General features: G+C 47.4%; 1 protein-coding gene across 4 annotated transcripts in view; it reads right to left on the bottom strand.

Moving 5' to 3' along the window:
• The window catches only part of Ascc2 (activating signal cointegrator 1 complex subunit 2), a 43,482-nt gene that overhangs the window by 10,993 nt on the left and 20,308 nt on the right, over positions 1-12,181 (bottom strand). For all 4 annotated transcript variants that reach the window (XM_060365575.1, XM_021632728.2, XM_060365574.1 and 1 more), the window contains 7 exons: positions 10,746-10,856; positions 9,680-9,792; positions 4,614-4,688; positions 3,198-3,305; positions 2,925-2,993; positions 2,501-2,575; positions 1,100-1,283 (listed from right to left, as the gene is read on the bottom strand). In XM_060365575.1, the coding sequence (XP_060221558.1) occupies positions 1,100-1,283; positions 2,501-2,575; positions 2,925-2,993; positions 3,198-3,305; positions 4,614-4,688; positions 9,680-9,792; positions 10,746-10,856 (735 nt within the window). The remainder of the gene's footprint in view (positions 1-1,099; positions 1,284-2,500; positions 2,576-2,924; positions 2,994-3,197; positions 3,306-4,613; positions 4,689-9,679; positions 9,793-10,745; positions 10,857-12,181) is intronic.

The raw sequence follows: 12,181 nt of genomic DNA, 5'->3' as shown, positions 1-12,181 counted from the left end.
CAGCAAATACTAGCAAGGCTGTGTGGAAACATTCCCCTTCAGTAACATTCTTTTCAGTAAGAAGACTTCATTTCACATACTGTCCAATGTGGCTTCAATATGTAATGCCTTTTAAGGAGATGGGAAAATAAAAACAATAAAGGGCTAGAGATATAACTAGTGGTAGAATGCCTACACAGCATCAGCAATGGCTTGGGTTCAGTCCCAGCACTAGAAAATCATGATGATGAGGATGAAGATGATGAAGACCTCCCTGGTTCAGAGAAGCCACCAAACAGGGAAGAAGGGAGCTGTGGTCTAACAGGAAGACAGTAGCATTTGCTAATGGGGCACTGAGGACCAGCTAGACTCACAAGTATTCCATAAAGCAGTCCCAGGAACCCCAGCAACCTCATGGAAGCAGGCCCTGCACCTATCTCTATATGCAAAGGAGCAGACATGCCACACACAGTTGGCAAGTAGTAGATCAGGCTACCACTGAGCAGCCTGCCCCGAGACTGTGTAGTCTCCATGCCTATGCCACACAGGGAGAAGTCCTGGGTTGCATGACCCTTCCATATAGGTTTGGCTGACCTTAGAAAAGCTGGGAGAGGAAGCACTAGTTCCAAGGCTCCTACCTTGTTTGGTGGAGCCTCGTGATTCCTGGGAGGTGGGCCAGGCACCACACTCCGCTGCCACCAAAGGAGCTCTACCTCATCCTGTGTGGGAGGAGCTACAGAAGGGGCCCACAAGCAAAAGCTTCACCTCTCCATTCCACAGAGGGAAACAGGGCTGCACAGGATAGTGCATGCTTGTAATCCCAGAAGTGGAAAGTAAAGACAGGGGGATTGCTATAAGTTCAAGGTTAGCTTGGACCCCTGAATAAGATGCCTTGTTTCAAAATGGGAAGGGGAAGACAGACAGACCAAGTTCAAGGGCTTAAGGGCTCTTCTCTCTTCTGTACCCAGGAAGTACAAGGAGCCCCAGTGCTGGATGCTACCAATCCCAAAGGACTCTTTTCCCAAAAGGCAGGAACAAGGTAGGGAGCTTGGCCACTTGCCTTTCTCAAGAGGTGGCCAGGAAGGCTAAGGAATCAGGGGCAGGGTGTCCCAATACACACCTCCTCATCCTCGGAGTTCTCCAGCTGTGATGCCATTTCACTCACTGGCTCTGATGTCACTGTGACTTCATTACTAGGATCCTTGGCTCTCAATGGATCTTTAGTGTCCTTGACTTTCTGTCTGTCCACCCCTTCCCACGCACTTTCCACAGCCTGTAGGATGTAGGTGGTCCGGGTCTCATCCCTACGAGGCAGTGTTAAGGACCCACTTCCCCAGCTCTGCAGTAGCACGACCTCTCAGTCCCTGCCCTACATCCAACCATGAGGTTTTTCCCGGAGGCCTTCTGGGCTGCTCGGTGCATGTCATGTGGAACAGCAGAGCAGAACCCTGCCACACAGGACTCGAACCCCAGCACCTGCTGCTCAGCTGAACAGCTCTGGGCAGACAGGGCTGGGTATTACCATCAGTGGCCTGGCCTTTTAGATGATCCAACAGCTACCCTTTTCCTCTGATATTCAAGAGGATTAACAGTACTGGACTTCCTATCCACCAGGCTGAGGGTATTCTGTAAAGGTTGAGGGCCCACAGGGTTCCCTCCGGCAAGACTGGACCTGACCCAGCAAGAGAAATGGCCCAAAGGCCAGTTCCTTCCTAGCTCTCCTTTCTGCCACTCTGGACACTGGACCAGAAATCCGAGTTTCCCCCACACCTTCACTCTTTTATATTAAACCCACATGATCTGTGCGGGGAGTCCTGTAGCAGCAATCTCAGTCTCAGGGGCCCAGGCCAGCCATTCTCCTCCCAGAGCCAAACAGAGCCTTTTCAAAGCATAAACAGCCCATGCCACCTGCTTCCCAGCCTCTCATGCTCCCCAGCACCTGTGGCATGTAGCCCAAACTTCTTCATATGTATCACACACAAGGGCCTTGAATGTTGGTCAAGCCCAGATCACCTTCCACATTCCTACCAGACACTCCCGCCACTGCCGCCAACACAACCACACCCGGCCTTGGACGATCTTTTCAAAGTCTCTCTGTCCTCCAACCCCTGGGAGCAACTCCTGTCTTCAGCACAAGCTTGGGCCAGGTCACCTTGTATTTGTTCTATTTTTGGCTTGGATATTTTCCTCTGATGCCCACCCTGACCTCTGCTATGTGAGGTGTGGTCCTACTTCTTCTTATGGGACACTTCCTAACTCCCTTACTTGTCCTCATCTCCTTTGAAGGGGTTCAAGGTTTCTAGAGTACAACTTGAACACACAGGCCCAGACCCTCAGAACACACCTAGAGAGAGCAGGCTTTCCCTTGTTTCAAGAGCAGTTGTCACTTCTAGAGAGAGGAACTGGGGCCTTGTTGGACTTCTTGATGTGAGTGTTCTGGGGTTACCTTCTGCCCCTCTGGGTCCCAGCATGCCATGTCTGACCTAGTCAGGCCTTGATCTAGTGGGCTATAGTAGGATATAAGGCCGATGAAGCCTGCTGCAGCAAGCTGATGTCTTCAGCTACAGGGAAGAAGGTGTCATAGTCCCGGAGGAATCTGTGGGCAGAGCACAGAAAGAAGGGTGAGAGTTAGAAGCACAGGGACAATGTCCTCTAGCAAGGCACCCCATCTCTGCTATCCAAGCACAGGCTCAGGAACCCCAGCACTGCTGCTCAGCTGAGCAGCTCTGGGCAGACAGGGCTGGGCATTACCATCAGTGGCCTGGCCATATAGATGATCCAATGGCTACCCTTTTCCTCTGATAGTCAAGAGGATCAACAGTACTGTCACTGGACTTCCTAGCTACCATGTATATGTCAGCAGCTTCACTGTGCAAGGTCTCATGGGACTGGAGAGAGGGACACAGGCCTGTCCCATAGCTGGTTCCTAGCTCAGCCCCACTCACCTCTTTTCCTGCAGCAAGGAGCTGAAGATCTGAAGGAATTCTTCGATGAAGCCTTGAATGTTGTCACAGCTAGGACAGGACATAGGGAAAATGAGCTCATACAATGTAAGATGACCTGCAGTTTCCTTGGATGCTCACCCTACCCCTTTGCAGTCTTGTCAGCTGGTGAGAGGCATTTTTCTGGTTTTTCCCATTTTATATGGCAGAGAGGAAGGGTGGAGTGGAGGAGAGATGAGAAGCACCTGCTATGTGTAGGCGCTCCTTGGAGCTTACCTGCTCTCTAGAATGGGAAGGAGGCAGATCTGGTTCAGGATGATGTGAAACACCTCCATTAGCTTCTTCTTGGAATGGGAGAGCCTCTGCCACATGTCACTCAGCAGCCTTTGATAGCCAGAGAGAAGAGAAGGAGACTTAAGAGATGAGAGGTACCATGGGAACTTCTTCTCAGGAGTTGCAGGTGACTCCCCACAGCTCCCGTAGTCTTAAAGGTCACCGATGGGAGCACCTGACAAAAGGCTACAAATACTGGGTAGCCAGCTGGCTCCAGAACACTTCTCAGTTAAACAGAGGGTCAGGAACAGCAAGGTCAGTTACCAAGAGCTTATAGCAACAGCTGAGCTTACATGCAAGGGTCAGCTGTTATCTGCAGGATTTGAGGGACAATGATTTAATGGACTTAGGAGCCAAGAGTGACTCAGAAAATTCTCACAAGGAGGCCTGCAGCAAGATAGGGTATCATTAATATTTAAATCTCTGCTTGTGCAGTAGATGGTGAATAACACAGATTAACTGGTCAATGTGCCAAGGATGATAGATGGCTGGATGTTAGGTCCTAAATGGTACATCTACATCAAATGCCTCCCTCCCAAGGTTCAGGGACCATTGCAGAGATGGAAAGACTGTAAGAGCCAGAGGCTATGGGTGACCACAAGAAAACAGTGTTTTCTGGAAAACAGCAGGGCAGTTGCACATATAAACTTACAGCAGTTGTGACAAAACGCACAAGATGTGTGCAAACTCAAAGGCCAGCTCCTAGTATGAAGGGGAGGTGGGCACAAAGGCCTACCCTAGCTGAGGAGCTATCAGCAACTGATGGCTATTGGAAGAGGGAGAGTCAGTTTTCTTAAAGGAATGGCCTCTGGAAGGCTGACCATACTTCAGGGGGAGGCCACACAGCTAAGAGTATATGAGCAGCACAGATTTGACTTTAGATGTTAAAGAAAAAAAAAAAAAAAAGAGGGCCTAATGTTGGGGAAGTAGGAAAGGGGGAGTGAACCAGGGATGAGTTGGGGGAGGGGTGAATATGGTCCAAATACATTGTATGAAATTGTTTTCTTTTTTATTTTTGAATTATTTTTTATTTTATGTTCTGTCTGCTTGTGCGTGTGAGGGTGTCAGATCCCCTGAAACTGGAGTTACAGTTGTGAGCTAGGAATTGAACTCAGGTTCTTTGGACAAGCAGCCAGCACTCTTAAGCTGAACAATGTCCCCAGCCCTGTATGAAATTCTTAGTTAAAAAAAAAAAAAAAAAAAAAAAAAAAAAGCAGTGCAGAAGAAGAGCACTAAGCACAGGGCTGGGAGCTCCAGCTGCCACGGCCTTTGGATGCCTGGTCCTAGTGGCTGGGGTACTGCAGCCTGCGCTCAGGCTTTCCTTTCCCTCACAGATTCTTGGTTTTGTGTCTGACTCACTTGCTGTCTTCAAGCCTCCTCTTCTTAATTGCAGACTCCATTTCAGGAATTGCCATCTCATAAAAGGAAGCTAGTCTGCAGAAGTAAACATGGTAAAGGGCCAGATTAATTCATAAATACCACATTTTGATAGAAAAAGAGAGTCAACCCAAAGGAGCAGAAAGGTTTGCTTCTTTCTCCCACGAAGCCATAATGTGTGTGTTCTTGTGTGTGTTAGCTTCAGGTGTTGGTCTCAGGAAAGCAGCCCACCTCCTCAGACACAGGATCTTTTATTGGTCTGATGCTTACCAACAAGGTTAGGCTGACTGGCCTGACAGCTCCAGGATCTTCCTGTCTCTGCCTCCCTCCCAGCACTGGTATCACACAAACACTAACATCACACCCTACATTTTACATGGGTTCTGAAGGGGTCAAACTCATCTCCTCACTTTCCTTTACTGAGTCAATCCTACCCTCCCCCCCTCCCCCCCCCCCCCGCAGTTCATCCCATAACCATTTTCTGGGGCTACAAAGCAGCTTCTCTGAACCTACCCCAGAATGATGCACTGTGCTGCCCCATCAACAGCCTTATGGAAACTATGCCTATTCTAACAAAGTGACCCGAGGGCTACACAGGGTTTGTGAAAAAGGCAGAAGATTACCTGTCTTCTTGCTCAAAATTTGCATAACAATGTCAACACAATGTATTTATTCAGAACAGGCTAAATGTGCTCAGGACTTACATGTATCAAACTCTTTATCTGTTTTATGAACTAAGTCAGTTAGCTTAACTATGACTCTTTTTTTCCTAATAACTTATTTAATTTTATTTGATGTGCATCATTGTGAAGGTGTCAGATCCTTTGGAATTGGTGTTACAGACAGTTGTGAGCTGCCATGTGGTTGCTCTTAACCACTGAGCCATCTCTCCAGCCCCAGCTATGACTCTTTTAAAAAAAAGATTTATTTGAGTTATGTGTGTATGTGCCTGTTGGTTGGTATGTGGACATGAGTACAAATGTCCACAGAAGCCAGGAGAAGGTGCCGTCTCCTACAGCTGGAATTAGTTGCGAGGCGCCTGATATGGGTGCTGGGAATTAAACTTAGAACCTCTTGGGGGCAGTACATACTCTTGATTACTAAGCCATCTCTCCAGCCTGCTTTCTACAACTTTTTGTTTGTTTTTGTGAAACAGGGTCTTGCTATGTAGCTTTGGCTGTCCTAGAACTCTCTCTGTAGCCCAGGCTGGACTTGAACTCATAAAGATCTTCCTGCTTCTGCCTCTTGAGTGCTAACATTAAAAGCTTTAGCCACTACACTTGACACTACAACTCTTAATAAAGTTATAAGCTAGATGTGGTGGTTCTTGCTAATAATTCTAGCACTTTGGAGGCTGAGGCAGGAGGATCACAAGTTGGAAGCCAGCTTGGACTATACAGCAAGATGCTGTCTCAATAGCAAAACAATTAAGATTACACACACACACACACACACACACACACACACACACACTGGGCTAGAGAGATGGCCAGTAGTTAAGAACACTTGGTGCTCTTCCAGAGGACCTGGGTATGGTTCCCAGCACCCACAAGGTGACTCACAAGCATCTGTTATCTCCAGTTTCAGGAGATCTGATACTTTCTCCTGAACTCCATAGGTATGCACATGGTGGACATACATGCATACAGGCAAAACACACATAAAGAAAGTAAATCTAAAACTTTCTCAAGAAAGTATATGCATATACATTATGAGTTCAGCACAGTTACCTACGGCTATACTTCCAGCTACTTGGGAGGCCGAGGCAGGAAGATGGCTTGAGCCCAGGAGTTTGAGACGAGCAGCTGTCTTTCTCTTCTTGCATCTCTTCCTCCTCCCTGTCCCTTTCAAAGCCTGCCGCAATCCAGGCCTACCTCCTCACTGTGTACTTTCTAACCCACAGGATTCTTCCTTCCAGGGGCCAGGTTTGCTGTACATGGAACAACCTGTCCTGATAAGGGACACAGCAGTTGCTTCTTTTCTCTAATCTAATTCTTCCTCCAAACATCTTAAGTTTCCCGGAGTCAGAGATGCACTTGCGTGCCTAGTGTAGTGCTGAATTCATGTGGACGCTCTGCAGCGTGTGCGCGTCCTCTGACGAGCCTTCTGCAGTATCTGTCTCACTGCAGCGCTGCATGTAGCAGAGAACAACCAAGCCAAAAGGAAGAGGCAGCAGCAGAGGCCAGGGAGGGCAGTCTGGCCCAGCTGGCTCGACTCTTGCCAGGCTGTGTTGCTGGTGGGAGGGGAAAGGAGAGCAACCTCTGTGGAGGGTCGTTTGGCAAGCTGGGTGAGAATTAAAGGTGCACACACCATCTGTCCCTGCACTGCCACTTCTAGGAATGAACCCTCAAATATGCTCGCAAGGGTATGAAGTGATGTGCGTACAATGTTGTTTATTTTGAAATAGCAAACAACTGAAAAAGGCACACAAAATTAAAAAGTCTGTCTCTGGTGTATGCCAGGTGCACAGTGCTGTCAGTCACTCTGAAGACAAGGAGCTGTCTCCTGCAGTTTCAGCTTCAGTTTTAGAAAGGGGGTGGGCAGGGGAGTGTGGCTCAGCAGGAGAGGTCCTGCTGAGCATTTGTAAAGCCCTGAGTTTCATTGCCATCACTGCAAAAGCAAAGGTAGGAGAGCATATAATATGCACATTTTCCTATTCTGCATTTCTCTGGAAAACCCCACCCAAACTCGTGATAGATTAGCATGCGAAGGGAGGGAGACAGGTCACCATATATTTTACATTTTTAAAGTTTTTAAAAATTGAGTGTGTGTGTCTGTCTGTGCGTGTCGTATGTGTAAGGGTGCCCACAAACACCACAAGACCTAAAGTTGGTGTTCCTGGCAGTTGTGAGCCTCAGACATGGGTGCTGGAAAGTTAACTCTGTCCTTTGGGAGGCAGAACCTGCTCTTATCTGCTGAGCCATCTCTCCAACCCCTATTTTACACTTTTTGAGTTCTGTCAAAGTGGAAGTACTATTGACTCATGACTTAAGGGCAGAAACTGCATACTTGGATGAGGGTATGGGAGAGGAAAGTGAAGCAAGCGGCTCTGAGAGAGCCAAGTGAGTGTTTGGGTAAGTGTGACCCTAACCCAGAGCTGTGGGAACTGGGCTTGTGCATCTGTGGAGGTGTGGCTAGCAAAGGGTTTTCTAGCCTGCAGCACAGGCTGGAACAGGTTGGGCAGCTGCAGGCTAGATGTGAGTCAAAGGCAGTCATTTCTAAAGTGCATTTCTTTCTTCCCCACACTCCAAGATGGGTGGGGACCCTTCTGCTCCCACTGTGTCTTGCAGGAAAAATCTGCTCTCCCAAAACTCCCTCCCTCAGAAGCCATCTGTGCTTATTTGGGGAGATGCTTAGACAAAATGAGAAAAATGCTTAAAGTAAATGAGAACAGGCAGAGTATAAAATGCAGAATGCAGTATAATTCCTGAGGGTGATTTCAGTTTCTGGCTTTCTATCTTTTCTACATTTCCACATGGTCTTTTATTATACAAAAATACCTTTCCCCCACAAAGTGGATAGCTACAGCGCTATCCTAAACCCTTTCCTCTCTGCGAAATACCAGTCAGCACTTTATTCTGATGATCCCCGGGAAGCTGACCAGCCCCAATGTCTGACTCTCACAAGCATAGGAGACCTCAGAGGAGGCCGAGAACCAGCTGCCATCTCTGGCACAAGTCAGAGCTGGATAAACGTTTTGTTGAATGGGTGAGTAAATGACAGAATGGATGGATAGATGGGTGGGTAAATGGAGTTGGGCAGCTCCCAGAAGCTGCTGCAAATGCTTGGGAGAGATGCCTAGCAAGAGCAACAGTTATGGGCTACTGGGAATGGGCCAGCACTTTTTGTTGCCAGGCAATGAATGAGCTGCTGGTCCGTTCACACCAGCCTGGGAATGCCCAAGTCCATGCTCTCCACCTTCTCACTGTACAGAAAGATCTCACGATGCTAACTGGGCAAAGGCTCCCTTCTTTCCATAGGTCCTCTGAGCGCTTCTCCATCTTAGCATTGTCTTCATTAGGACTCTCTGGATTAAAGCCTCTATCTGGCATCAAACAGTGGAACCCTAATTTTAATATCAACTCCTTTTCCTGTTGTGCTGGCGTCTTCAACCAATGTATCTTTGGTTCTCTCTGGAACAGTCCAAGTTTGTTGTTTGTTTGTTTTCTGAGACAGGGTCTCTTTATGTAGCCCTGGAATGCTCGATGTAGACCATGGTTCAAACTCACAGGTCTGCCTGCCTTTGCCTCCCACGTGCTGGGACTAAAGGCATGTACTACCACCTGGCAGTTCTAGGCTTTTAGTACATTTCAATCTGCTTCAACACCCTTCCTGTCACCCAGCCTTCCAATCTGAACATTCTGATCCTTCTCTTAGATTCTGAGAGCTGGTTAGTTATGTTGATTAGGTTCAAGGGAGCCTCTTGCCTTAGCCTCCTGTGGAGCTGGGAAGGCAGGAGCAGCCAGTGTACCAGGCTTCCTGTTCCTTACTCAAAGCTGTTTTTAGGAGTCATCCTCCTCCTGCACACCCCTGCACCAAAGAAGGAACACCTCTGCTGTTTCCCCTTTTGTCAGTTCTTACTCTCACTCTGTGCCCCATGATAAGGTATACAAAACAAGCAAGGCAGACTTGAAACTGTCTTCTTGCTGCAAGTTTTGTTTGTTTGTTGTCCTATTCTTAGCCAAATTGGGGAGGGTTCCTTCAACACAAGTTTTATCTATGTTCCTCATTGTGTGTCCCCAGGCTGGAAGACTGATCGGTTTAATGATTTATTTAATTTAAATGTATGTGCACTGGTGTTTTGCCTGCACGTATGTTTGAGTGAGAGTGTCGGGTCCCTGGAACTGAAGTTACAGATAGCTGTGAGGTGCTTGTCATGTGGGTGCTGAGAATTGAACCTGACTCCTCAGGAAGATCAGCCGCTACTCTTAACCGCTAGGCCATCTCTCCAGCCCCAGTCTGGTATATTCTAAGGACCAAACCAATATGAATTTGAGTGATGCATGGATAAAAGCCCATACTTTAACCAGAAGTCCCACTCACTGTACCTGTAACAAAAGTCATGTTTCTGGAAGGTTTGGCTGGCCAAAGGGAAGATATCCAGAAAGGCCCAGAGTGTGATAGAGGTATCACACAGGTAGAGAACAATGTCCTTTAATTCCTGTTGTCAAGAAAAGACACAGTATTATTCTCTCTAGCCCCACAGAGAGCTCTGCAGAGGGCCTGAATCATAACTGACAAAGCCAGAGTCCCTGTACGTCTGATATAGTCTCTCTTCTGTGCTGCAGGAAAATGAACTCTGAATCTCAACACTGGGCCCAGCAAGCGATCACGCAGCCTGGTGACAAGAGGAACAGCAAGCCCACCCTTTGCTCACATTTTGAAGAGGGTACACAGGACACAGGGTGCTTGCTCATCTGCTCTGCTGATTTTCATGCCAGCTTGAAGGAGCAGGTTGGGTAGCTCATGGGCTTTCTACGCTATAGATAAGAAAACTGAGGCTCAGAATGCTAAGAGGATTTGCTCCCTAGCTCCTGGCATATATGCTTCTGAAACACTTGCTCAATGGATATGTTCTCACCAGATGGCAAATGCCAAGAAGGTAGCTCACAGCTGCCTCATCTCAGCTGTCTATAGTGATAAGCACAGCACCCACGCTCCTTAAATGTTCGCTTTTTCTATTTCACCTTCATTAAAGTTCTAAGTGCCACGAGATGGGCACCATGCCTGTTTCTGCTTGCTGCTTTATCCCCCAGGCTCAGCGCAGGACCCAGCAAATGCTGGGGATCCCTCAGTATAGACTCATGGAATCAATGGCTGGTTCCAGGAGTGAGCCTGCTGAACAGAACTAACTGAGGACCAGACCCAGTTCTCAAATCCCAGTGCCTTGTTCTTTCTCGTGCTCCATAAAGGTTTCCCAGTGAGAAACAAAACCTGCAGAAAAGTCTCTTAACCCACAGCACAGGTAGAAACACAGGTTAAATCAAAGGAAGACGTCAGAGGCAGGAAGAAGCTGCTGCACTCTGTAGCACTGCCGATCCTCTCAGCCCTAGGCAGCCAGGCTTCGGCTAAAGGTTCCCAGACAGAAGAAGCTGGGCAGAAGGGCAAGCTTACCAAGAGAGGCATGTCACTGGGGGTCAACCGTGCCCTCTCCTCGAGTTTCTGGGGTGTAGTGCTGGTCCCATCCCCCTGCAAGCCACAGTGCTGGAGGATATTGTTGAAGACCTAAGAAAGGCAAAAAAGCTCTCTTCCACATCCTGCTGAACAAGCACCTAGGATCTTCACCCCACAACTAAGGAGAAGTGACCCAAGAACTGCCTTGGCTCCTAGGGACAAAGCAACCAATGTGATGGTGGATAAGATTAAATGCAAACCGTGTAGGGCTGACAGTGTAGCTCAGTCCAAGCACCTGTAAGGCCCTGGTTTCCAAGCTGGGTGTGGGACTGCATACCTTTAATCCCAGCACTCAGGAGGTAGAGGTGAGTGAATCTCTATGAGTTCAAAGCCAGCCTAACCTATATAGCCTGTTCTAGGCCATAGTGCAAGACACTGTCTCAAAAACAAACTCTGAGTTTCATCGTTAGTAACCACACATGTAGCATGCATATGAAATATAACCCCCAAGAATCTTGCATCTATGACTTGACTAGACAGACTCAGCAAATATATAGTATCTGAGAAACACCTTCAGCAATATTTAGATTCCTTTGTAGATGACTATTTATAGGATAATTTATATATGTATGTGTGTAGATGTATGTCTGGATGTGTGTAAATATTATTTTTGTTTGTTTGTTGTTTTGAATAGGGTCTCAGGTAGGTCAAGATGTCTCTGATTTCACTATGCAAAGATGACAGCCCTGAACTCCTTATCTTCCCTTCTCTATTTCCCAAGTGCAGAAATTATAGACATGTGCCATCACTCTCAGTGATTATTGAGCTTTGTAAACAAAGGACAAAGTAACAGAACTAAAAACAAAATCTGTCATAAAAATCAAGCAAGACAGAATTGGTAGTGTTGTCTTTCCACCTACCTTTCTTCCTTCCTTTCTATTTGTGTGTGTGTGTGTGTGTGTGTGTGCGCGCGTGCGCGTGTGTGTGTCCGTGTTTGCGTGTGTGTAGGCATGTGTGTGAAAGTCAGGGGACAACTTGTAGGAGCCCATTATCTCCTTCCACTCTGTGGGTCCTGGGGATCAAAATCAGGTCCTGAGGCTAGGGGGCAGGCACCCTTACCTACTAAGCCATCTTCCCAAGGCATATTATCTTGATTTTTGTAATCAAAATTTTATTTTTGAAGCCAGGCATGGTGGCACACACCTGTAATCCCAGCACTTGGGAAGCAGAGGCAGGCAGATCTCTGTGAGTTCGAGGGAAGCTTGGTCTACAAAGTGAGGTCCAGGTTCTAGGATAGCCATGGCCCCACTGAGAAACCCTATCTTGAAAAAGCAAACAAAAAAAGTAATAAAACCCCAAAAAACCCAACAACAGTAACAAAAAACCCAAACGAAGCAAAACAAAACAGAGACACACTCACTGAAAACATAACAACA

Source organism: Meriones unguiculatus, chromosome 12, assembly GCF_030254825.1.
Source record: "Meriones unguiculatus strain TT.TT164.6M chromosome 12, Bangor_MerUng_6.1, whole genome shotgun sequence".
In the NCBI taxonomy this organism is placed as follows: Eukaryota; Metazoa; Chordata; class Mammalia; order Rodentia; family Muridae; genus Meriones; species Meriones unguiculatus.
Note: the sequence above shows the minus strand (reverse complement) of the source record. Positions and strands in the feature narration are given on the sequence as shown.